Raw genomic sequence first — 22,598 nt, forward strand, 5'->3', positions numbered from 1 at the left:
ACGCGGCTTCCGACAGTTTGAATCCAGCGGCTGCGTTGTGTGACGTCACTTCCGCCCCGGGTTGCCGGGATACCAGAAGCCGCGCGGCTCCGAAAGGCGGAACTTGGCGGCTTCGTGACGTCACCGGCGGGTTCCCTCCCCTGACGTTCGAAGGGGAGGAGCGCTGATGAAAGGGACGAAGGCGGGGGGCGGGGCAGGGGGCGGGGCTGGATTTTGCAAAAAACGGGATACTTTAATGACGGTTTTATTTTCTAACCAGCGATTTTTGCACAAATGCCTGGAGATGTTCCTTACTGTCAAAATGGAGCAATTAGGATTTAGCAGGCTGCATAAAATAAGACTACAGAGTCACTTATTTGAAATAGTATAGATTCTCCTGCTTGGGCAGCGGGGTTGGACTAGACAGCCTCAAAGGTCCCTTCCAAATTTCTATTCTATTCTTTCCTATTCCTATTCCTATTGCACTCTACTTATGTATTCATCAGACATTTCTAGGAAACCAGCCTAGCACGGGTAGCATGAAAAGTAGCTGAATATTTGGAACTGTGGAATTTCCAAATATTTTTATTATATGCCTGAGTGTCTGTCTCTGGATTTAGACCCCCCCCCAGAATGCTTTAATGGTGGTTTTATTTACTAACCAGCTATTTTTGCACAAATGCCTGGAGATGTTTCTTGCTGTCAAAATTAAGCCATTAGGATTTAGCAGGCTGCATAAAATAAGACTATAGAGTCACTTATTTGAAATAGTATAGATTCTCCTGCTTGAGCAGCGGGGTTAGACTAGACAGCCTCAAAGGTCCCTTCCAAATTTCTATTCTATTCTTTCCTATTCCTATTCCTACTGCACTCTACCCTACTTATGTATTCATCCGACATATCTAGGAAACCAGCCTAGCACGGGTAGCATGAAAAGTAGCTGAACTGTTTGGAACTGTGGAATTTCCAAATATTTTTATTTCATGCCTGGGTGTCTGTCTGTGGATTTAGACCCCTCTCCCCAAATGCTTTAATGACGGTTTTATTTTCTAACCAGCGATTTTTGCACAAATGCCTGGAGATGTTTCTTACTGTCAAAATCGAGCAATTAGGATTTAGCAGGCTGCATAAAATAAGACTGCAGAGTCACTTATTTGAAATAGTATAGATTCTCCTGCTTGAGCAGCGGGGTTGGACTAGACAGCCTCAAAGGTCCCTTCCAAATTTCTATTCTATTCTATTCTTTCCTTTTCCTATTCCTACTGCACTCTACTCGACTTATGCATTCATCAGACGTATCTAGGAAACCAGCGATTTTTGCACAAATGCCTGGAGATGTTTCTTGCTGTCAAAATCGAGCCATTAGGATTTAGCAGGCTGCATAAAATAAGAGTACAGAGTCACTTATTTGAAATAGTATAGATTCTCCTGCTTGAGCAGCGGGGTTGGACTAGACAGCCTCAAAGGTCCCTTCCAAATGTCTATTCTATTCTTTCCTATTCCTACTGCACTCTACTCTACTTATGTATTCATCGGACATATCTAGGAAACCAGCCTAGCACAGGTAGCATGAAAAGTAGCTGAACTGTTTGGAACTGTGGAATTTCCAAATATTTTTATTTCGTGCTTGGGTGTCTGTCTCTGGATTTAGACCCCCCTCCCCAGAATGCTTTAATGACGGTTTTATTTTTTAACCAGCGATTTTTGCACAAATGCCTGGAGATGTTTCTTATTGTCAAAATCGAGCGATTAGGGTTTAGCAGGCTGTATAAAATAAGAGTACAGAGTCACTTATTTGAAATAGTATAGATTCTCCTGCTTGAGCAACGGGGTTGGACTAGACAGCCTCAAAGGTCCCTTCCAAATTTCTATTCTATTCTTTCCTATTCCTATTGCACTCTACTCTACTTATGCATTCATCAGACGTATCTAGGAAACCAGCGATTTTTGCACAAATGCCTGGAGATGTTTCTTACTGTCAAAATTGAGCAATTAGGATTTAGCAGGCTGCATAAAATAAGACTACAGAGTCACTTATTTGAAATGGTATAGATTCTCCTGCTTGAGCAGCGGGGTTGGACTAGACAGCCTCAAAGGTCCCTTCCAAATTTCTATTCTATTCTTTCCTATTTCTATTGCACTCTACTTATGTATTCAACGGACGTATCTAGGAAACCAGCCTAGCACGGGTAGCATGAAAAGTAGCTGAACTGTTTGGAACTGTGGAATTTCCAAATATTTTTATTTCATGAGTGGGTCTGTGGATTTAGACCCCCCAGAATGCTTTAATGACGGTTTTATTTTCTAACTTTTGCATAAATACCTGGAGATAACTTGTTTCCCCACCAAGGCTGGTCATTGAGCAGATATTACCACCCACTACCATCAATAATCCAGTAATTGATACAACTCAATAATCATTTGCTGATCTTTAGAAATCACAGTTCTGTCCCACATGGCAAAATTCCTGGGCTCACTGCCACTAACTCTCAATAGATTTGGATAGAAATGTATTCAAAATATTATTATCTGTGGGTGATCTGCAGTTTGATTCACATCTTAAGATTCTGCCAGCTCTGCAGGCCGCTGGCAAACCACAACACTAACATGCATGAATCCAGAAATTGTAGGTTATAGGTCATAGATTACGGTTTAATGTCGATCCTGTCATTTGTTGCTTATTGAATGAAATGAGAATTTAAAATTATGAGTTAGCATAATGTGTGATTTTAAATAATGAAGGGCCTAGTATAGGAGAGCTTCAAGATATCTCACTCTGAATTAAGATTCCTATATATACATTGTGGTGGCGGGTTTCAAAAATTGTCCGAACCTACTCTGTGGGTGTGGCCTCCTTTGTGGGAGTGGCTTGCCGCCCATGTGACCAGGTGGGAGTGGCTTGCCGCCCATGTGAGCGGATATGAAGATGCCGACGACGCTTGTCAGAACCACCTTAAATGACCTCGCACACAGCACTGGCAGGCATAAGAATAGGATGTAAACTTGTTTTTTAAAAGGCATCTTTGGTTCAAAGCAACTTCAACACACCCAATGTTCTGATTGCACCACAAATGCAGTAGTCATCCTTCCCTTTCACAGAGGCCCTGAGTTTTATAAATAGGAGCATGATAATGTAGAATAATCATATCCAAGGACCAGTGGTGGGTTTCAAAAAGGTTTGGACCCTCTTCTGTAGGTGTGGCCTGCTTTCCGGGTCCACTGGTGGAACCTCTTCTAACCGGTTCGGTAGATTTGACGAGCCGGTTCTACCGAATAGGTGCGAACTGGTAGGAACCCACCTCTGATACATTGAGTGTATGTTGAATTCAATTCAAACCAATCAATTTTTGAGCAGGAAGATCTCTAGAAATTCGGCCTGGGCTGCAATCCTAACTCAACACTAGATGGTAGCAAAGAGATACAAACCTTGTATAACTTTATGTTGTATTAATTGTCTAGATTTTTGCAGCCTGGATGGATGGGGTAGTCATGTTTTAAATGAGCCAAGAGCCAAGGTGGCGCAGTGGTTAAATGCAGCACTGCAGGCTACTGCTAGATCAGCAGTTCAGCGGTTTAAATCCCACCGGCTCAAGGTTGACTCAGCCTTCCATCCTTCCGAGGTGGGTAAAATGAGGACCCGGATTGTTGTTGGGGGAGATATGCTGACTCTCTGTAAACCGCTTAGAGAGGCCTGAAAGGCCTATGAAGCGGTATATAAGTCTACTGCTATTGCTATTGCTATTAAATCAGTGGTAGTCAACCTGGTCCCTACCACCCACTAGTGGGCGTTCCAGTTTTCATGGTGGGCAGTAGAGGGGTTTGCTATAACTCTGCTTTATAAATTTTATAAAGTAAAGTTACTTCCCTGCTTTATAAATCACCATTACTGTGGAACCGGTGGGCGGTTAGAAAATTTTACTACTAACAGAGATACAGAAGTGGGCGGTAGGTTTAAAAAGGTTGACTAATACATAAATAATACATCACAGGTATGTTTCCCAATGCAATGCATCTCCATTGTGATAATCTTATTTGTCCCATACTGCACAAACACATACAAAAAACAGGGGAACTGGACTGTGGGAAGTTATCACCCAGCCCTCTCTCTCAGAAAAATGAAATATCCTAGGAAATATTGAAAAGGCAGAATATTTCTCTGGATGTGAAAAGAGACATGTTTTAAAAGACAGAATAGTTGCCTGTAGCTTTCTGCCCATCCCCAGCTAATGGGCCATTAAGATGGCTAGGCTAGCCCACTTTACATAATAAAGACTTCTCCACTGCAGCTGCAGGGGGAAGGAATGTTGGAACTTTACTCAACTCTCCACATGGCATCTGAGAACTCATCTATACCTGGATTCAAAACACAGCCTAGAGAGTTGTCCCTACATGACCCCATGGGAGTCTGACAACCAATCAGAATACATTTCTTACACAGGAACAGGAAACAGAGAGGTGGGACTGAACAGGGTATAAAAAGCCTAGCAAGCCCCTCCCTCAGCCCTTCTCTTCTTCTCCACCAACATTGAAGCATGTGATCCAACTTTTCTGTTCAGGGCTCAAGCCATGTGGCCCTGTCCAACAATAAACCATCTTTCCAAGCAGCCTCCATGTCTCCAGTGTCTTCTTCCCCACTTGGAGCTGAACCCAGAAGGACATTTCTTTCAACAGGACAGAAGCCAGTTCTGAGGACCAGGTCCCTTTCAACTGGTTTGACCTGGTGCACGTAGAATTGCAAAGAGTCAGAAGCACAGCCTTACGGAGATGCTCGATGATGGACTGGGTGTTGTCTCAGATCGCCTGGAGGGACCCACTCTTACTGTGGGAAATCATCTTTAAATGCACCAATCCCATCAGCCCTCTTACCCCATTCTTTACTTGCTCAGGAAATGACTGTGGTTTTGTTCTAATTTAGGAAACAATCCTTTGCAGAAGCCTCCTTGCTTCTCTTTATGGTCTCCTTCTGATCTCCTTCCCTCTTTCTTCAGAGCTAATCCACACCAATCCAAACTTATGTGATGCCTGCGTTTCTTTACTTATGTGCCTCTTTCTCTTTCTTCATCATGCCATGGTCCTTCTGATTCTTTTTGTTTTCTTACAAAGCAAATTTGAATTTCCTTTATTTGTATGCCACCCTTTTCCCTGGGGGGACAAATGTTTTTCCCCCTTTTTTTAAAAAGGAGGACAAAATAGAATTTAGTTTCGTAAATAAGTATTTATCAGACATGTATAGAAAACCAGTCCAGCACATGTAGCATGAGAAGTACTTGGACTGTTTTGGAGTTTGGTGGTGTTGAAAGAAATGTCCTTCTGGGTTCAGCTCCAAGTGGGGGAAAAGACACTGGAGACATGGAGGCTGCTTGGAAAGATGGTTTATTGTTGGACAGGGCCACATGGCTTGAGCCCTGAACAGAAAAGATGATCACCTGCTTCAATGTTGGTGGAGAAGAAGAGAAGGGCTGAAGGAGGGGCTTGCTAGGCTTTTTATAACCTGTTCAGTCCCACCTCTCTGTTTCCTGTTCCTGTGTAAGAAATGTATTCTGATTGGTTGTCGGACTCCCATGGTGCCATGCAGAGGGCTACTCTCTAGGCTGTGTTTTGAATCCAGGTATGGATGAGTTCTCAGAATGCCATGTGATCAGTTGAGTAAAGTTCCAACATTCCTTCCCCCTGCAGCTGCAGTGGAGAAGTCTTTATTATGTAAAGTGGGCTAGCCTGGCTTTCTCAATGGCCTATTGACAAAGCGGGGATGGGCAGGAAGCTACAGGCAACTATTCTGTCTTTTAAAGCATGTTTCTTTTCACATCCAGAGAAATATTCTGCCTTTTCAATATTTCCTAGGATATTTCATTTTTCTGGGAGAGGGCTGGATGATAACTTCCCACAGTGGGGAAGAGCAGAGAATTTCCAAATATGTTTATTACATGCAGAGGTGTCGGCCTGCCTGCCTGCCTTAGACCTAATCTGGAATCCTAACCACTGCCTGGGCAACTCCATGCAATTTGCAGTTTTTGGAGTTGGTTTGCTATTTTTTCTTTCTTGGACTTTGGGGACTGGCCCAAAGTCACCCAGCTGGCTTTTTAAGGCAGGATTAGAACTGGGCATTTCCTGGTTTCTAGCCTGGTGCCTCTAGGCACAACTGTTTTATACAATTGCCTTGCCTTATTCCTCAAATTCTATGAAGGATATGAGTGCCAAGACTTTTGCCGAAGGGGGGCGACCTAAGACTGTTTGCAACATTCCTGAATTGAAAAGGAGAACGACTCTCAAATCACAAAAATGAGGAAAAGAATGTACTTTTAAAGGAAACGTTCGTGCATTTTTTTTAAAAAAAATATGTCTTGGTCTGGCCATTATTTCCATAGCCACAAAAACGGGATGTATGCAATGGATTTGGATGAGTGATTCCTTAATTCAGTTAACTATTTAATGCACGTTCATATCTCTTCCTCACAATTTGCATAGAGAGCATTTCCCCTTTTGAAGCTTTGCGAATTCTTACGTTTCAATTTCAATCCATATCAGTTTTGTTATCCAATGGACAGGAATTGTGAATGATGGTGTACATTGTTTTTCTTTAGGTTTGGTAACAAACTTGGTAATTCTGCTGTGAGTTGCCTGTTGCTGTAACAGAGTCCATTCCTTCTTGTCTCCTCCTCCTCCTCCTATTCTTCCTCCTCCTCCTGGCATTTCAGTCTGGAGCCTGCCGAGTATCTCAAGTATTTTTTTTTTCTCCCTGAACTTTCTACTTTGAAAACAGCTTCTTTTTAAAGTTTAAAGTTGAGACGATGCTTCGGGTAATTGTAGAATCAGCTGCAAATATCCCAAAACATACCTTTGGGAAACCAGATCCTATTACATCAATTATTTTTAAAGGTAAGGAAAACTAACTTTAGAAGATTTCTTTTCTGTCTAACAAGGTGGCACAATTAGAACAAGATTGCAAAAAGCTTCTAAAGTGCCTAGCTTCTTTTTTCAATGATCTGGAGATGTCTTGAGGTGCCTTGACAAATATATTTCATTGTACCTACATCTAATTCACCTCCAGCTTTTTGTCACATAAATAATTTTCCTACCACAGAAGATGTCTGGTTATTAACCTGCTCTACAGGAATGCTAGCACTGATTGATTGAATGCTGGTAGGAAGTGTATGATTTGAAATATCTAAATTCGATTGACATTATTAAATATAATTTTCTACGACTTTTCTTATTTGAATTATTGGTGCATTAACCAAAAGTAAAGGACAACGTTAAAAGCAATAGGATTTGAATTGTATTTGCAAATTTTGTAGTAGGCTGTGGTTCACCATTTAGATGGATGTGTGTTGGATGTTAGAGAAATCAAATAACTTTTTGCTCAGTATGTATATATCAATTTGGAGTACAGTTTCCACTTAATACAGTTATATTACTTGGTGGTGTACTGAATAACAACACTCATTTTATTGGAAAAAGTAGGACTACCAAGACTGGACTAGAATGAGTTTTCTATCTCTCTCTACTGCCATCTAGTGGTCCTCTGGATTTCTGCTTCCCAAATTTAGTAAAGTTGCTAAAAGTGCTTAAACCTTAAAAAATGTACATGTGAAGCTTAAGTGGCATGGAGAGAAAAGCATTTCTTTTATTCTTCACTTTGTTCTGTTTTTAAAGCGATTCTTTCCTAATATGAAATCTTTACCAAATGGGGTCCGGTGAACAAGGAATAGCTTGGCTTTATTAGCCCTGATCTTTTATGATAATTAAACAGTTAACTGCACTTCTTTTATTTCAAAATTAGTCACTCAGAGCTGGTGGAATTATTGGTGCATAAATATATCAATCAATAGATAAAGATAAAATGTGGGATTTTTAATTGGTTCACCGACAAAAGGGCGAATGACAAAACCGCGCTTGACTAAACCACGGTGACAAAACCGCGTGTTCTAAAGCGCTCCGACGAATGAGCGCTGAATCGCACCAACAGCGCGGCGTCAGAAGCGTGCTGTAAAACTAAACGTAACCCTAAACATAACGCTAACCCTAACCCTAAATGTAACGCTAACCCTAACCCTAACCCTAAACGTAACGCTAAATCTAACCCTAAACGTAACGCTAAACCTAACCCTAAACCTAACCCTAAACCTAACCCTAAACCTAACCCTAAACCTAACCCTAAACCTAACCCTAAACCTAACCTTAAACCTAACCCTAAACCTAACCTTAAACCTAACCCTAAACCTAACCCTAACCCTAAACCTAAACCTAAACCTAACCCTAACCCTAACCCTAAACCTAACCCTCATCCTAACCCTAAACCTAACCCTAAGCCTAACCCTAAACCTAACCCTTACCTTAAGTTAAATCGGCTTTCTGTCGACGCGCTGTTGTAAAGCACCCTTCCGTCTCCGCGCTGTTGTCGCCGCGTTGATCACGTCGCGGTTTTAGCGACGCGGTTTAGTCAGGCGCGGTTCTGTCGTTCACCCTTTTGCCGGGTCACGCTTTTAATTTGTAAGAAGATAAAGCTTGGTGATTTGTTTTGCAACTTATTTATGAATCATTCATTTATTACCCAAGGCTGGTTTTCCAGCTTCCACTTATATTTCAAAGGGGCCACACATATTTTTTCCCCAATTGGCTTTCTGTAGCCATAATTAAGATGCTTAAAAGGCACCAATAAAAAATAATTCCGATGTTTAAATGGTGGTGTTCAATATTCTTCATCCCCTCTCTAAAGCTTCTATGCTGCTGGGCACATGGGGGGGGGGAACCCCCGAATAAAATTAGAGGGGGGTCGCATTTGGTACACCCGTTACGTGGCTGGTTTTGTTGCTTAAGTTTGAATAAGTATCTTGAAACAAAAGCTTGGAAGGGAGGTCAGGAGTTACTGTGTGATTCATACTTTTTTTCCATGGAACTTGTTAATTGAAGCCTTCAATAGAACAAACTTTAAACAAAGAAGAGGAAAAAGAACAGCCATGCTGTACTTCTATGGAGGATGGGTTATAGGCGGTGTTTAAAGACTTAGAACCAAAAGTATTTGTGAGGAGAGACATTTCCACAGAATAGAAACTGGAACAAGGGTGGGAGAATGACTTGCGCTAAAGTCTTTAGATTAGAAGCAGTGTCTTCATCCTTGTTCCATTTATTTTGGGATGTTCAGGTTGTGATGTTGCTATGTATCCAAAATACACCCACTCACAAGGGAGTAGTATCAGCAGGCCTGAAGAAATCTCTGAAGTTTGCAGAAGTACAAAGATTGCGGGACATCTTGGTGGAAGCTTAGAAAGCGTGACCTGACAAATGCGTGCACAACAAAACGCGCGCCGACAAAACCACAGCGAGGTCGAAATCGCGCCCACAACAGTGCACCGACAAAAGTGAGATTAGGGTTAAGGTAAGGGTTAGGTTTAGGGTTAGGTTTAGGGTTAGGTTTAGGTTTAGGGTTAGGGTTAGGTTTAGGGTTAGGGTTAGGTTTAGGGTTAGGTTTAGGGTTAGGGTTAGAGTTAGGTTTAGGATTAGGTTTAGGGTTAGGTTTAGGGTTAGGTTTAGGGTTAGGTTTAGGGTTAGGTTTAGGGTTAGGTTTAGGGTTAGGGTTAGGTTTAGGGTTAGGTTTAGGGTTAGGTTTAGGGTTAGGTTTAGGGTTAGGGTTAGGGTTAGGGTTAGAGTTAGGTTTAGGATTAGGTTTAGGGTTAGGTTTAGGGTTAGGGTTAGGGTTAGGGTTAGGGTTAGGGTTAGGGTTAGGGTTAGGTTAAGGGTTAGGTTTAGGGTTAGGTTTAGGGTTAGTGTTAGTGTTAGTGTTAGGGTTAGTGTTAGTGTTAGGTTAAGGGTTAGGTTTAGGGTTAGGGTTGGGGTTAGGGTTGGGGTTAGGGTTAGGGTTAGAGTTGGGGTTGGGGTTGGGGTTGGGGTTAGGGTTATTACCTTGTCTTCACGTTGTTTGTTGAATGCGCGCTGTTGTCGGTGCGCTGTTGTGGGCGCGATTTCGACCTCGCTGTTTTCTCACCACGGTTTTGTCAGCGCGGTTTTGTCGGTGAACCCTTAGAAAAAGGAAAAAAAAGACGAAATGTCCATTGTGGCATTTAAAGCTAATTGAAAATGAGTTTAGAGTTTAGAGTTTAATAACATTTATATATCGCCCAATCCTGTAGGACTCCGGGCGGCTTACAATACAGAAATAAAATTAAAATAAAATACAGGGAAAAGAAAAGATAGATTTAAAAAAAACAGCACACGATACACTCTGTTCTAAATGGGGCTGGACCGTATTTTAGAAATGACTGTCTTCAACATGTTCTAGATCCTGGTTATATATGCTAAGAGCAATCTGAAAAGAACAGTTTTTGCTGAAATACAAATCCGGTTTTTTGGCATATATTTTAAGGAACTGAATATTGTTAATGCCATGGAATAGCAGTTGAGGTCATTTCCCCACTAGGGGCTTACAGCATTATATAGTTATCCTTTCATTGTTGTGCCAAAATGAATATAATAAAGGCAGGCTTCGTATTACTTCGGTGACGGCTGAATAATACTATGAAGATGCTAACGAGGAAATCGCTGGAATAATGGAAAAGTTGGGGAGGTTGGGAGAGAATGGCAAGGGATGGAATATCCTGAATAAGATAACTATTTTCTGAACAAAACTTTTTTATTTTTCTTTAAAAAAAACACAAATATGTCATCATTTGTCAATCATTAAGACATTGAAGTACAATTTTTTGTTGTGTGTACCCCTCCCTCCCTCCACCCCCCCACCCCCCCCCTCCTCCTTCCCCCCCCCCGACTTCCCAGAACCCGTACACGGTATGGATTTTTAACTAACACAGTCTAAAATCTATTGAGAAAAAAGAAATAAAGAAATTAATGACATTCTAGATTGACCTTAGCTGCTTCTTACTGAACTGACTTTTAACAGTTTAAATCATTTCTGATCTTAAGCATAGGCTAACTGGAATTTCTTAGTCCCGTATTTATTTTGTATATAGTCAATCCATTTTTTCCAGTCTCGTTTATATCTCTCATTTGAATGATCTTTGAGATATGCCGATATTTTAGCCATTTCAGCTAAGTTTGTTACTTTCAATGTCCATTCTTGGATTGTAGGCAAGTCTTCCTTCTTCCAATATTGCGCCACCAACAGTCTTGCTGCAGTTATCAGGTGCAGAGTCAAATTGGTCTCTACCACTGTAAAGTCAGTACATATACCTAGTAAAAATAACTGAGGAATAAACTTTATCCTTCTTTTAAAAACATTTTGCATGACCCACCATATTTTTATCCAAAATGCCTTAACCTTTTGGCAGGTCCACCATATATGATAATATGAATAAGATAACTATTAATATCTCTAATAATTGTAATTGTAATTTAATAAATTTATATGCCGCCCAATCCCGTAGGACTCCGGGCGGCTTACAAAAACAAGATAAAAGATAAGAGTTAAAAATAAAAATAAAAAGAGAAAAAGAGAAACAAATTTTAAAGCAACGCACCATACACTCAAATCTCGGTGGGGCTGGACCTCGTTCATGCAGTCAACAGCCCCAGGCCTGCCGGAATAGCCAGGTTTAAGGTTGTCTTAAATTCATATATTCAAGTTCAAGTTGAGCCAATTTCAAATGTTCATTGCAAGGGATCGGTTCTCCTCCCTCCGGGGAGAAGGAGAGGATATCAGGGAAAAAGGAAATAATGCAAATCCAAAGTAAAATGAACTCAGCCATCTCACTTTTATATCTGGCCCTATCTAGTGCTTGCTTCAGCCTGACCGTCCCATTGGCTAACGTGAAGTGATGCTAGGTATGGATGGTGTCTTGAAGATAGCAATAGCAATAGCAGTTAGACTTATCTACCGCTTCATAGGGCTTTCAGCCCTCTCTAAGCGGTTTACAGAGTCAGCATATTGCCCCCAACAACAATCCGGGTCCTCATTTCACCCACCTCGGAAGGATGGAAGGCTGAGTCAACCTTTGAGCCGGTGAGATTTGAACAGCCGAACTGCTGAACTGCAGTCAGCTGAAGTAGCCTGCAGTGCTGCATTTAACCACTGCGCCACCTTGGCTCCTCAAGATCCCTTGGCACTGCTTGTAAACCCCATTGGTCCAATCTGCTGATTGGCTAACATGCAGCTGCATTAGACAATAGGTAAAGCATCCTTTTTAAAATCGTCCCAAGTGAATTGAAAGCGCTTCTTCACTTTCATACCCTTAAGATTGCTTGCTTGTAATCTGTTCCAGTGTTGGGTCTCAAAAATTGTTCGAACCTACTCTCTGGGTGTGGCCCCCTTTGTGGGAGTGGCTTGCTGCTCATGTGACTGGATGGGAGTGGCTTGCCACCCATGTGACCGGATATGAAGATGCTGACGACACTTGTCAGAACCACCTTAAATGACCTCACACACAGCACTGGGCATGCATAAGAATATGATGTAAACTTGTTTTTTAAGAGGCATCTTTGGTTTGCGTTAAAACAACTTCGACACACGCAATGTTCTGATTGCACCACAAACGCAGTAGTCATCCTTGCCTTTCCCAGAGGCACTGAGTTTTATAAATAGGAGCATGATAGTGTAGAATAATCATATCCAAGGACCAGTGGTGGGTTTTAAAAAGGTTTGGACCCTCTTCTGTAGGTGTGGCCTGCTTTCCGGGTCCACTAGTGGAACCTCTTCTAACCGGTTCGGTAGATTTGACAAACCGGTTCTACCGAATAGGTGCGAACTGGTAGGAACCCACCTCTGATCTGTTCCTACTTGTTCTTCTATTCCATTTTTCTGTGATTCATTTGAGAACATCAACTTACTTTTGGGCCCTTAATTCAGCCCTGCTCTCAATGCCCTAGCAGGTATTCTGTAAATGAGCCCAGAAAATGTTGACCTCCAGAACAGAATTTCATATTTTGTTATATTTCTATTTTTTAAACCTAGCTTCTAAAGCTTCCTTGGAAAGCAGCATTAAGCTTAAATGAAGGAATTATAAAGCAGACTTTCTATGGGGTTTTTCAATGGGAGTGTGTCCTGCCTGTCTCCCAAGGTCACTCCCACAAGCCGTTATGGAGACATAGCTCAGGCTGAGGAGCAGAGGTGGTAAATATTCAGCACGTTCTGACCAGTTCTGGAGAACCGGTAGAGGAAATTTTGAGTAGTTCAGTAAATACCACCTCTGACTGTCCCCTCCCCCATCTATTCTCTGCCTCTTGAGTCCCAGCTGATCGGGAAGAAATGGCGATTTTGCAGTAGCAATACCAATAGCAATAGCAGTTAGACTTATATACCGCTTCATAGGGCTTTCAGCCCTCTCTAAGCAGTTTACAGAGTCAGCATATCGCCCCCCACAGTCTGGGTCCTCATTTTACCCACCTTGGAAGGATGGAAGGCTGAGTCAACCCTGAGCCGGTGAGATTAGAACCGCTGAACTGCAGATAACAGTCAGCTGAAGTGGCCTGCAGTACTAACCACTGGGCCACCTCGGTTCTCTAAGAAAGAAAGAAGGAAGGAAGGAAGGAAGGAAGGAAGGAAGGAAGGAAGGAAGGAAGGAAGGAAGGAAGGAAGAAAGAAAGAAAAAGAAAGAGAACTTATGTTCACAATTGAGCCCAAAATTTTGGTTGCTAAGCAAGAACCGATTGAATTCCACCATTGGGGGGGGGGGGGCACTGAGGATCAGTTTGTAGCACCAAGAGGACTGAAAAAGTTTGGGAACCACTGGACTAGATCGATGCTTCTCAAACTCAACATCTCTAATATGGACTCCAGCTTCCAGAATTTCCCAGTCACTCATGCTTAAAAGTTCATCTTTATCTTAAAGTTGCTGAGATTGAGAAACATTGGACTAAATCATTATTAATATATTTTAGTTGTGGTAAAATAGAAGGATATTCTGATCATTTCAAAGATGGACATTTAACCTCAATAGTTTCATTGACTAAATATAGGTAAAAACTGCACGGAAAATCAGCACTTTTTAAATCAAATCCATACTTCCAATCTATAGAATCTCTAACAGAAATAAGAAATAAACCAAAATACAGTAATTTTACTCCAAGTAAGCCAGCTATTATAGCATGCATTGCACTAAAACTCTTTTAAAAAATAATGGAAGGATTTAATAGTGATTTTTTTTAAAGGATGCTTCAGATATATATTTTCCTTCTGTTCCAAATATGGCTACAGCTGCATAGCTTCCAGGAAATTCAATTGCAGAACATACTACTTCTGCTAGATATGTGTGGGAGGAGCAGAAAATTTGGTCCTTATTTAGTCCGTGTGGTGTGGAATGTGTGATTCACATTCCTGTAACAGAACTGCGACAGGAATTAACATTTTTTTAAAAAAAAAGGAGTGTGTTAGATATTAGCTCAGGCTAGCTAGACCACAAAAGATTTGCAAGTCCCGCTGAACAATATCAGCTGTAACGTTATATTTAAGCTAAAACCCTATTATAATCCCATGCAATTTTGCGATTATTTAATAGCAGTAGACTTATATACCGCTTCATAGGGCTTTCAGCCCTCTCTAAGCGGTTTACAGAGAGTCAGCATATTGCCCCCAACAACAATCCGGGTCCTCATTTTACCCACCTCGGAAGGATGGAAGGCTGAGTCAACCCTGAGCCGGTGAGATTTGAACCGCTGAACTGCTGATCTAGCAGTAGCCTGCAGGGCTGCATTTAACCACTGCGCCACCTCGGCTCTTATATTAGCATACACTGTTACAATTGAATTGGGCCCAACATTTCCCACAACTGATACTTTGACATCTCAAAGTATGAGCTTATCACATATTTTTTGAAGAGAAGTGTTAAATTTAAGTTACATTTGCATGCATTGTATATTATGCATGTATTGTATATTTAGTGAAATGCGCATAGCAATAGCAATAGCAGTTAGACTTATATACCGCTTCATAGGGCTTTCAGCCCTCTCTAAGCGGTTTTACAGAGTCAGCATATTGCCCCCAACAACAATCTGGGTCCTCATTTCACCCACCTCAGAAGGATGGAAGGCTGAGTCAACCCTGAGCCGGTGGGATTTGAACAGCCGAACTGCAGAACTGCAGTCAGCTGAAGTAGCCTGCAGTGCTGCATTTAACCACTGCGCCACCTCGGCATGCCCAAGATGGTGTCCTGTCGCGTTTGAGGAGAGCTTCGGGGAGATGATTGTCCTTCTCGGGGGTTTGCAGGGGGTACCCTATCCCATCGTTGGTTCCAGGTCCAGCTATGAGAACTTCCTGGGACCTCGGGGGTACCCTTGAGCTGCGATTTCCTGCCTCGTAGCTGGAACGTCGTGAGTGAAACGAGGCGGTTGGCAGTGAAAGGAGAATGAAGAGCGTCGGCGGCTGCTGGCGTGGGTGTGGTCAGCGTCGGCGGCGGGATGCCCGGCTTGGGGTTTCTACAGCTGCTGCTCCCCACACCATGGTGTTATCCCGATTGCTCCCCCCCTTCCTCCTTGCTTATGGACGTGATAAATTGGATCAGTGGGGAGTGGCTGAAAGCCCTATGAAGTGGTATATAAGTCTAACTGCTATTGCTATTCGGATTGTCCCCTTACCGTCCCTCTCCCGCCCCCCCTTGCCTCTTAGCACCCCCCTGAGTCATCCCACAAGATCTGCTAAGTCAAATAAATATTTTAAAACTTCTCAATTTTAATTTCTTATAGTAAATATCAATAACCTTCATCAACCAAAGCTCTTTGGGATTTTCAGTCGTTTTTAGAACTGTAGAAGTGTTCTGAGACCAAAATGTTTGAGAGCCATTGCTGTAAAAATGTCAAAGCGGAAGAGATGTTATATATTTTACAGCAGCTCTTGGATAGTGTTGCAAAAAAAAAAAATATGGGGGGGGGGAAGCATTTGGAAATGTTATAGGTCTACCCAGGTCCCTATAGTAAAGATGTGCTTTACCAATGAGTTATTATCATAGCCATGGAAAAGGTATTTTTTTATCGTAATGGAGGGTGTTTTTTTAAAGATTTTATTTTATTTTATCAATTTCATATATACATTCACAATTATATGATCTCATAACTGTTATTAATAATATGTGTTTATAACAATTTTTCCTACTGTTGACCATATACTTGAAGATTGCTTTCTTAACATCCCATAGATCCATCTTATCTTACAACGGTCCTACTTCTTCTTCCCTCCCTCCCTCTTTCCTTCCCTCGTTTCTTCTCTCCTACTCCCCTTCCTTCCCTCCCTCCTTCCCCTTCCCTCCTTCTCTCCTTCCCTCCTTCCTTCCTTTCTTTTCTCCTTCTCTCCTTCCTTTCCCCCTTCCTTTCCTTCCTTCCCCCCTTCCTTCTCTCCTACATTCCCTCCTTCCATCCCTCCTTTCTTCTCTCCTTCTCTCCTTCCTTCCCTCCTTCCTTCCCTCATTTCTTCTCTCCTTCTCTCCTTCCTTCCCTCCTTGCTTCCCTCCTTCCTACCCCCCCTTTCTTCTCTTTCTTCTCTCCTTCCTTCCTTCCTCCTCTCCTTTCCCTTCTCTCGTAATGGAGTTTTAAAAACTATTTTTTCCATACTAGTAACACGTATCACTGTTTATTTCCAGATGAGAAAAAGAAGACAAAGAAAATCGATAGCGAACTCAACCCTGTTTGGAATGAGGTAAACCTGATCTTCATGTCCCTATCATGTAGGGAAAAGCACAATGTGTGTGATAAGATTCTGTCATGACTTTGACTGTTGCAAACAAGAAGGCAGCAAGAAACACACGTGTTGTATGTTTTCTGCTCTGTTCAGAAGTAGGATTTCTTCCTGTCCTGCTAAGGTGGTAATTAGTAGCTAGCAGTCTCTGCAGCAGACTGCCAAAATGATGCCCTGTGTGCAATGAGATAATTATGCAAATACCACTGTTATATATTTACAGCCCAATGTTTGATGTAATGTACTGCATTTGCATGAGACCTCATTAAACACATCATCCTTTGCAATCTTCTGGTGGATGCTCAAAGAGGCAGTCTTTTTACAGTCAGTGACCATATTTGAGGAGTTAATTATTTTTTCAGACTTAAGGACTTCCTGGGGCATGTCAAATCAGACAGTGTTTTGTAGTCTTCTGGCCATTATTTCCGGAACAGCCAGGTCTTAACAGCTTTCCTGAAGGCCATGAGGGTGGGTGAGGTCCGGACCTCTGGGGGTAGCTGATTCCACAGAGTCGGAGCAGCCACAGAGAAGGCTCTCCTCTGGGGGCCCGCCAGCCGACACTGTCCAGCTGACGGCGTCCTAAGGAGGCCCACCCTGTGGGATCTTATCGGCCGTTGGGAGGTATGTGGCAGTAGGCGGTCTCGCAAATACGCTGGTCCTGAGCCATGTAGGGCTTTAAAGGTAATGACCAACACCTTGAATTGCATTCGGAGACCAATTGGCAGCCAGTGCAGCTCACGGAGGATAGGTGTAATATGGGTGTATCTCGGTACACCCAATATCGCTCGCGCGGCTGCATTCTGGACTAGCTGTAGTCTCCGAACGCTTTTCAAGGGTAGCCCCATGTAGAGCGCATTACAATAATCCAGCCTTGAGGTGACAAGGGTGTGAGTGACTGTTTGAAGTGTGCCCCGATCCAAGTAGGGCCGCAATTGATGCACCAGGCGAACCTGGGCAAAGGCCCCCCCTGGTCACAGCCGATAACTGCCTTGCCTAGCAACAAAATTTTGGGGCTCAATTGTATTGAGGACATTGTAAAAACATGTTTTTTAAAGAAGTGTTACATCAACAAAACATTGTCCTATATAATACTTTTCCATACAAACATAATGGAGTCTGATACATTCTAAATATTAGTTTCAGTTGTATAAATTGTAGGCTAGGCCCATGGACTAGGTATAGAAGAAAGACACTTTCCCATTGTCTAGACAATATAGGAAACTGTAATTCTTTATTCCACTGATCTCTTGCTATCTGCATATCAAATTCATTTATTGATGATGAATATTTATAAAAACTAATAATAGGGATTAATAGTTTTAAAAGATTTAAGGAGTTCTAGTTAAAGTACTTTTGGTGTCTAGTGTGGTTCGCTGGCTAATAATATTAACATTTGTTAATATTACTAAGAGATGTAGCTGTAAACTGAGTTACATTCTGATAGATGATATTTGTATCATAGCACAACAAATGTTAAAAATTCATCCTCACGTGATAACTGATATATATATATATATATATATATATATATATATATGTATATGTATATGTATATGTATATGTATATGTATATGTATATGTATATGTATATGTATATGTATATGTATATGTATATGTTTATGTTTATGTTTATGTTTATATTTATATTTATATTTATATTTATATTTATATTTATATTTATATTTATATTTATATTTATATTATTTATATTTATATTTATATTTATATTTATATTTATATTTATATTTATATTATTTATATTTATATTTATATTATTTATATTTATATTTATATTTATATTTATATTTATATTATTTATATTTATATTTATATTTATATTATTTATATTTATATTTATAATACTTATTCCTGAAATATTTTCATTTCCTACTTGTATATGTGCAGCTCTGGATTAAATCAGTGTTCATGACTATTGTAATTCTTTTCACACAGATTCTTGAATTTGATTTGAAAGGATCACCACTGGATATTTCATCATCCCTGCAGATAATTGTGAAAGATTTTGAAACTATAGGGCAGAACAAGTAGGTTATTTTATTAAAACTTTTAGTGAATTTATTTCTCAACAAACATTTCGTGTTTTTAAACTCAATGTACTACTTTTGCAATGCCGTTTGTTTATTTCATAAAGTTTAAATAATCAGATATGCTATTGTATACTTTTTTGCTTTATGATTGAAGTAAAGCTATTCCTGCGTTAACAGTGCTCAGAGATCATTCAGTTACAATTGCTCTGAATGAGTTGTACTTATGGCCAGTCCTCAAAGTTCCAGCCATCGCCTCCTCCCCCAGCCCTGTAATTGTAATCTGGGAGCTTGGCAATTAGCTTTGCACTTATAGCAATAGCAATAGCAATTAGACTTATATACCACTTCATAGGGCTTTCAGCCCTCTCTAAGCGGTTTACAGAGTCAGCATATCGCCCCCCACAGTCTGGGTCCTCATTTCACCCACCTTGGAAGGATGAAAGGCTGAGCCAACCGTGAGCCGGTGAGATTAGAACCGCTGAACTGCAGATAACAGTCAGCTGAAGTGGCCTGCAATACTGCACCCTAACCACTGCGCCACCTCGGTTCCTTCTCCTTCTCCTTCTCCTTCTCCTTCTCCTTCTCCTTCTCCTTCTCCTTCTCCTCCTCCTCCTCCTCCTCCTCCTCCTTCTACTACTACTACTACTACTACTACTACTACTACTACTACTACTACTATAGCCATCATCGGATTTGAACCGCCGAACTGCAGCTAACAGTCAGCTGAAGTGGCCTGCAGTACTGCACCCTAACCACTGCACCACCTCGGTGCACTTTTATAAATATGAGCATGATAGTGTAGAATAATCATATCCAAGGACCAGTGGTGGGTTTCAAAAACTTTTGGAGCCTCTTCTGTAGATGTGGCCTGCTTTCCGGGTCCACTGGTGGAACCTCTTCTAACCGGTTCGGTAGATTTGATGAACCGCTTCTACCGAATAGGTGCGAACTGGTAGGAACCCACCTCTGCTTCCTGCCCTCCAAAGTACTTGCCCATGAGCCCTTGCCCAGCCACACAGCACCCACATCATCCAACTGCACTCCATAGAACCCATCTATGTGGTGGTCTGCTAGCAAGCCTCCCTACCGACTTGTAACTTCCTGCTGGCTTCCCCATAACTTTGCTAGTTGCAAGCTAGCAGGAAGTTGCAAGTTACAGTTATGTGAGGTTCTCACTTAATAACCTGTTCTGACCCCCCCTCTCGTCGCCATCCAGGAACGAAAGCCACAAGCAAACGTAAATAAGAATACTTTTAATCAGTCCAGACTCTCGTTGGCTGCAAGCCCAAAATAAACAAAGAGATAAGCACTCTGACAGTAATTCTTACAAACTTAGGCAATGGAAACAAGCTCTCACAGCAAACCACTTCTCCAAGTTGGTTTCTCTGACTCGTGAACGTTGACTCCTGCAAACAGGGCGTGGCACAAACAGTCTCTTATAATCAGGAGAGGATCTTAATCAGCATCAGCTAAGCGCAATCATCTCCTACAATTACGCAGTTGTTCCTTCCGTCGAGTAGCCCTTCGACGGCGTGCCTCCTGAAACAACTCACAATTGTTTTCCTGAACACTCCCTCTGATCCAATGCTCTGCCGCCACCTGGTGGCCAACCAGTCTCTCCTCGCCCTGCTCGGAGTCGGCACCCTGTCCAGGGTCCTCCACCTCCTCCAGGGCCGACTCATAAGACCCCCTCGCTGTCGGAGTCCTGCTGGGCCACAACAATAACTTATGATCCTCGCTTAATTACTGTGCAGTGAGGACTGTGGGTTTGCTGTTGATAAGTCAGGTGACAACACATTTTATGACTGTGCCACTTAATGGAAATTTTGGTCCTACTTACTATCATTCAGTGATGTCTACCAATCAATATTTCTGAATTATTAATTCTAGCTTTGTATAAGAGATGAGACAGATAGCAAGAGCCGAGGTGGCGCAGTGGGTAGAGTGCAGTACTGCAGGCCATTTCAGCTGACTGCTAGTTTGGCAGTTTGGCGGTTCAAATCTCACCGGTTCAGGGTTGACTCAGCCTTCCATCCTTCCGAGGTGGGTAAAATGAGGACCCAGATTGTTGGGGGCGATATGCTGACTCTGTAAACCGCTTAGAGAGGGCTGAAAGCCCTATGAAGCGGTATATAAGTCTAACTGCTATTGCTAACTGCTATTTCTATCTGGAAGGTTGAGTGAACCTTGAGCTGATCATGATTGAACTCCAGACTGAGTTAGAACTGCAATATTGCATTGTAACCACTGCACCACCAGTTCATATACATTTGGCTTAGAAGAGTATTGCCAAAAAGAACCAGAATAGGAGAAACTGCTATGCTTTGAAAAAATGTCTTTAGTAATATTTGTGTCAGCACTGCAGACATATTATAAAGTATTTCTCATATTGCACCAAATGGTTTGATTTTTAGAATGCTGGTTTTAAATTCTCTGTTTTGGTTTAACAAGTAAAGAGAATTGTCCAATGAGATCGTTTATAACTGATTTAAATCAAGAATTGTCAGATTTTTACTTAAAATAGAGAAAGGCATATGCCTTGTGTAGAAATGTCAGTGAGATCCCAGAAACCTAAGGATCACAGATGGACCGAACTGAGATTTCTTCGGCTGGACAAATGGGGAGGGTATCTGGCAGGCATGTGGTGCTATTGGCAGTCTCACAAATATATGCAAGAATGTGATTTTTATTCCCATATCCCAGAATCACTTTGTGGAGGACAATTGGATTTCATGTTTGTGTCCTGGAACTTAGACAAAGATTCTATCTTAGAACTCTAAGAACTTGGAAGTCTAACTCAACATCTTGCAAAATTTATATTGTGATTCATATGTGAAGAATTTGCTCATAAGGATTAATTCAAAGTTAACAGTCTAATGTTTATTTAAGGAACCATTTCCTGCAAGCAATTTTTCCATTTTTCTTATGGTGACTTCCTCTATGCCATGTTATAAGCAAGTTTTAGTTCAGTTTTTTTCTTGTGGAAGTAAGTTATAAAATACCTTTTGTTCTGAATGAGAAAGAGGCTTCCTATATAGTTAATAAAATGCAACATCTAAGATCAGAGGTGAAGATCACTAACTGAATATGTTTAAAATATTTAAATAGTTTGCTACTAGAATCAGTAGTGTCCCACATATGTCTGCTCAGAACATCTGCAGTAAGAACAGCAGAGTGTAGGAGGTTATATAAAGATTTAAAAGATGATAATTTTAGCCTAAGAGACAGGATGAAATGAATTAATAAACTCATTAATGGCTTAATGAATCAATATTTTCTTGTCTGCTCCTCCCATCGCTAAAGCTTCATTCCATATTGTTCAAGGAGGTCTTTTTGAAGAAGCATTTGTGATAATCTAACGGAAGGGGAGAAGAAAAAAGGAGGACATTCCTTTGACTTCCTTAAATAAAGTTCCATTTTAATAGCATTTCCATCACCACCCTCCAGGCTTTCACAACAAGAGTTCGAAATTGACCAACAATCACATTCACTTCTGCCAACTTCCAAATACAATTGCAGTCCATGGTCACCCTTGTTCCTCAGCATATGAGCCGAGGTGGCACAGTGGTTAGGGTGCAGTACTACAGGCCACTTCAGCTGACTGTTATCTGCAGTTCAGCGGTTCTAATCTCACCGGCTCAAGGTTGACTCAGCCTTCCATCCTTCCGAGGTGGGTGAAATGAGGACCCAGACTGTGGGGGCGATATGCTGACTCTGTAAACCGCTTAGAGAGGGCTGAAAGCCCTATGAAGCGGTATATAAGTCTAACTGCTATCACTATTGCTATATCCAGCAAAGCAGTGGGAAAGTACACAAATGTTAACCAGTCTTCTGTCCCTGGAATACCACCAGTTTTACAATAACAAAATTTCTCTTCCCCGTTTCAACAACAACAACAATCTCTTGGTGTTTCCAACTCCCTCCCATTTTTCAATAGGTACATGTGTGTATGTTCATCT

General features: G+C 41.4%; 1 protein-coding gene across 1 annotated transcript in view; it reads left to right on the forward strand.

Annotated features, from left to right (window-relative positions):
* The first annotated feature begins 6,675 nt into the window (after positions 1-6,675).
* MYOF (myoferlin) overlaps positions 6,676-22,598 on the forward strand; it is a 122,326-nt gene continuing 106,403 nt past the window's right edge. The window contains exons 1-3 of the mRNA XM_032231969.1: positions 6,676-6,855; positions 16,497-16,552; positions 18,545-18,636. Of these exons, the coding sequence (XP_032087860.1) occupies positions 6,768-6,855; positions 16,497-16,552; positions 18,545-18,636 (236 nt within the window). The 5' untranslated portion in view covers positions 6,676-6,767. The remainder of the gene's footprint in view (positions 6,856-16,496; positions 16,553-18,544; positions 18,637-22,598) is intronic.

This window comes from Thamnophis elegans, chromosome 15 (assembly GCF_009769535.1).
Source record: "Thamnophis elegans isolate rThaEle1 chromosome 15, rThaEle1.pri, whole genome shotgun sequence".
Lineage (NCBI taxonomy): Eukaryota > Metazoa > Chordata > Lepidosauria > Squamata > Colubridae > Thamnophis > Thamnophis elegans.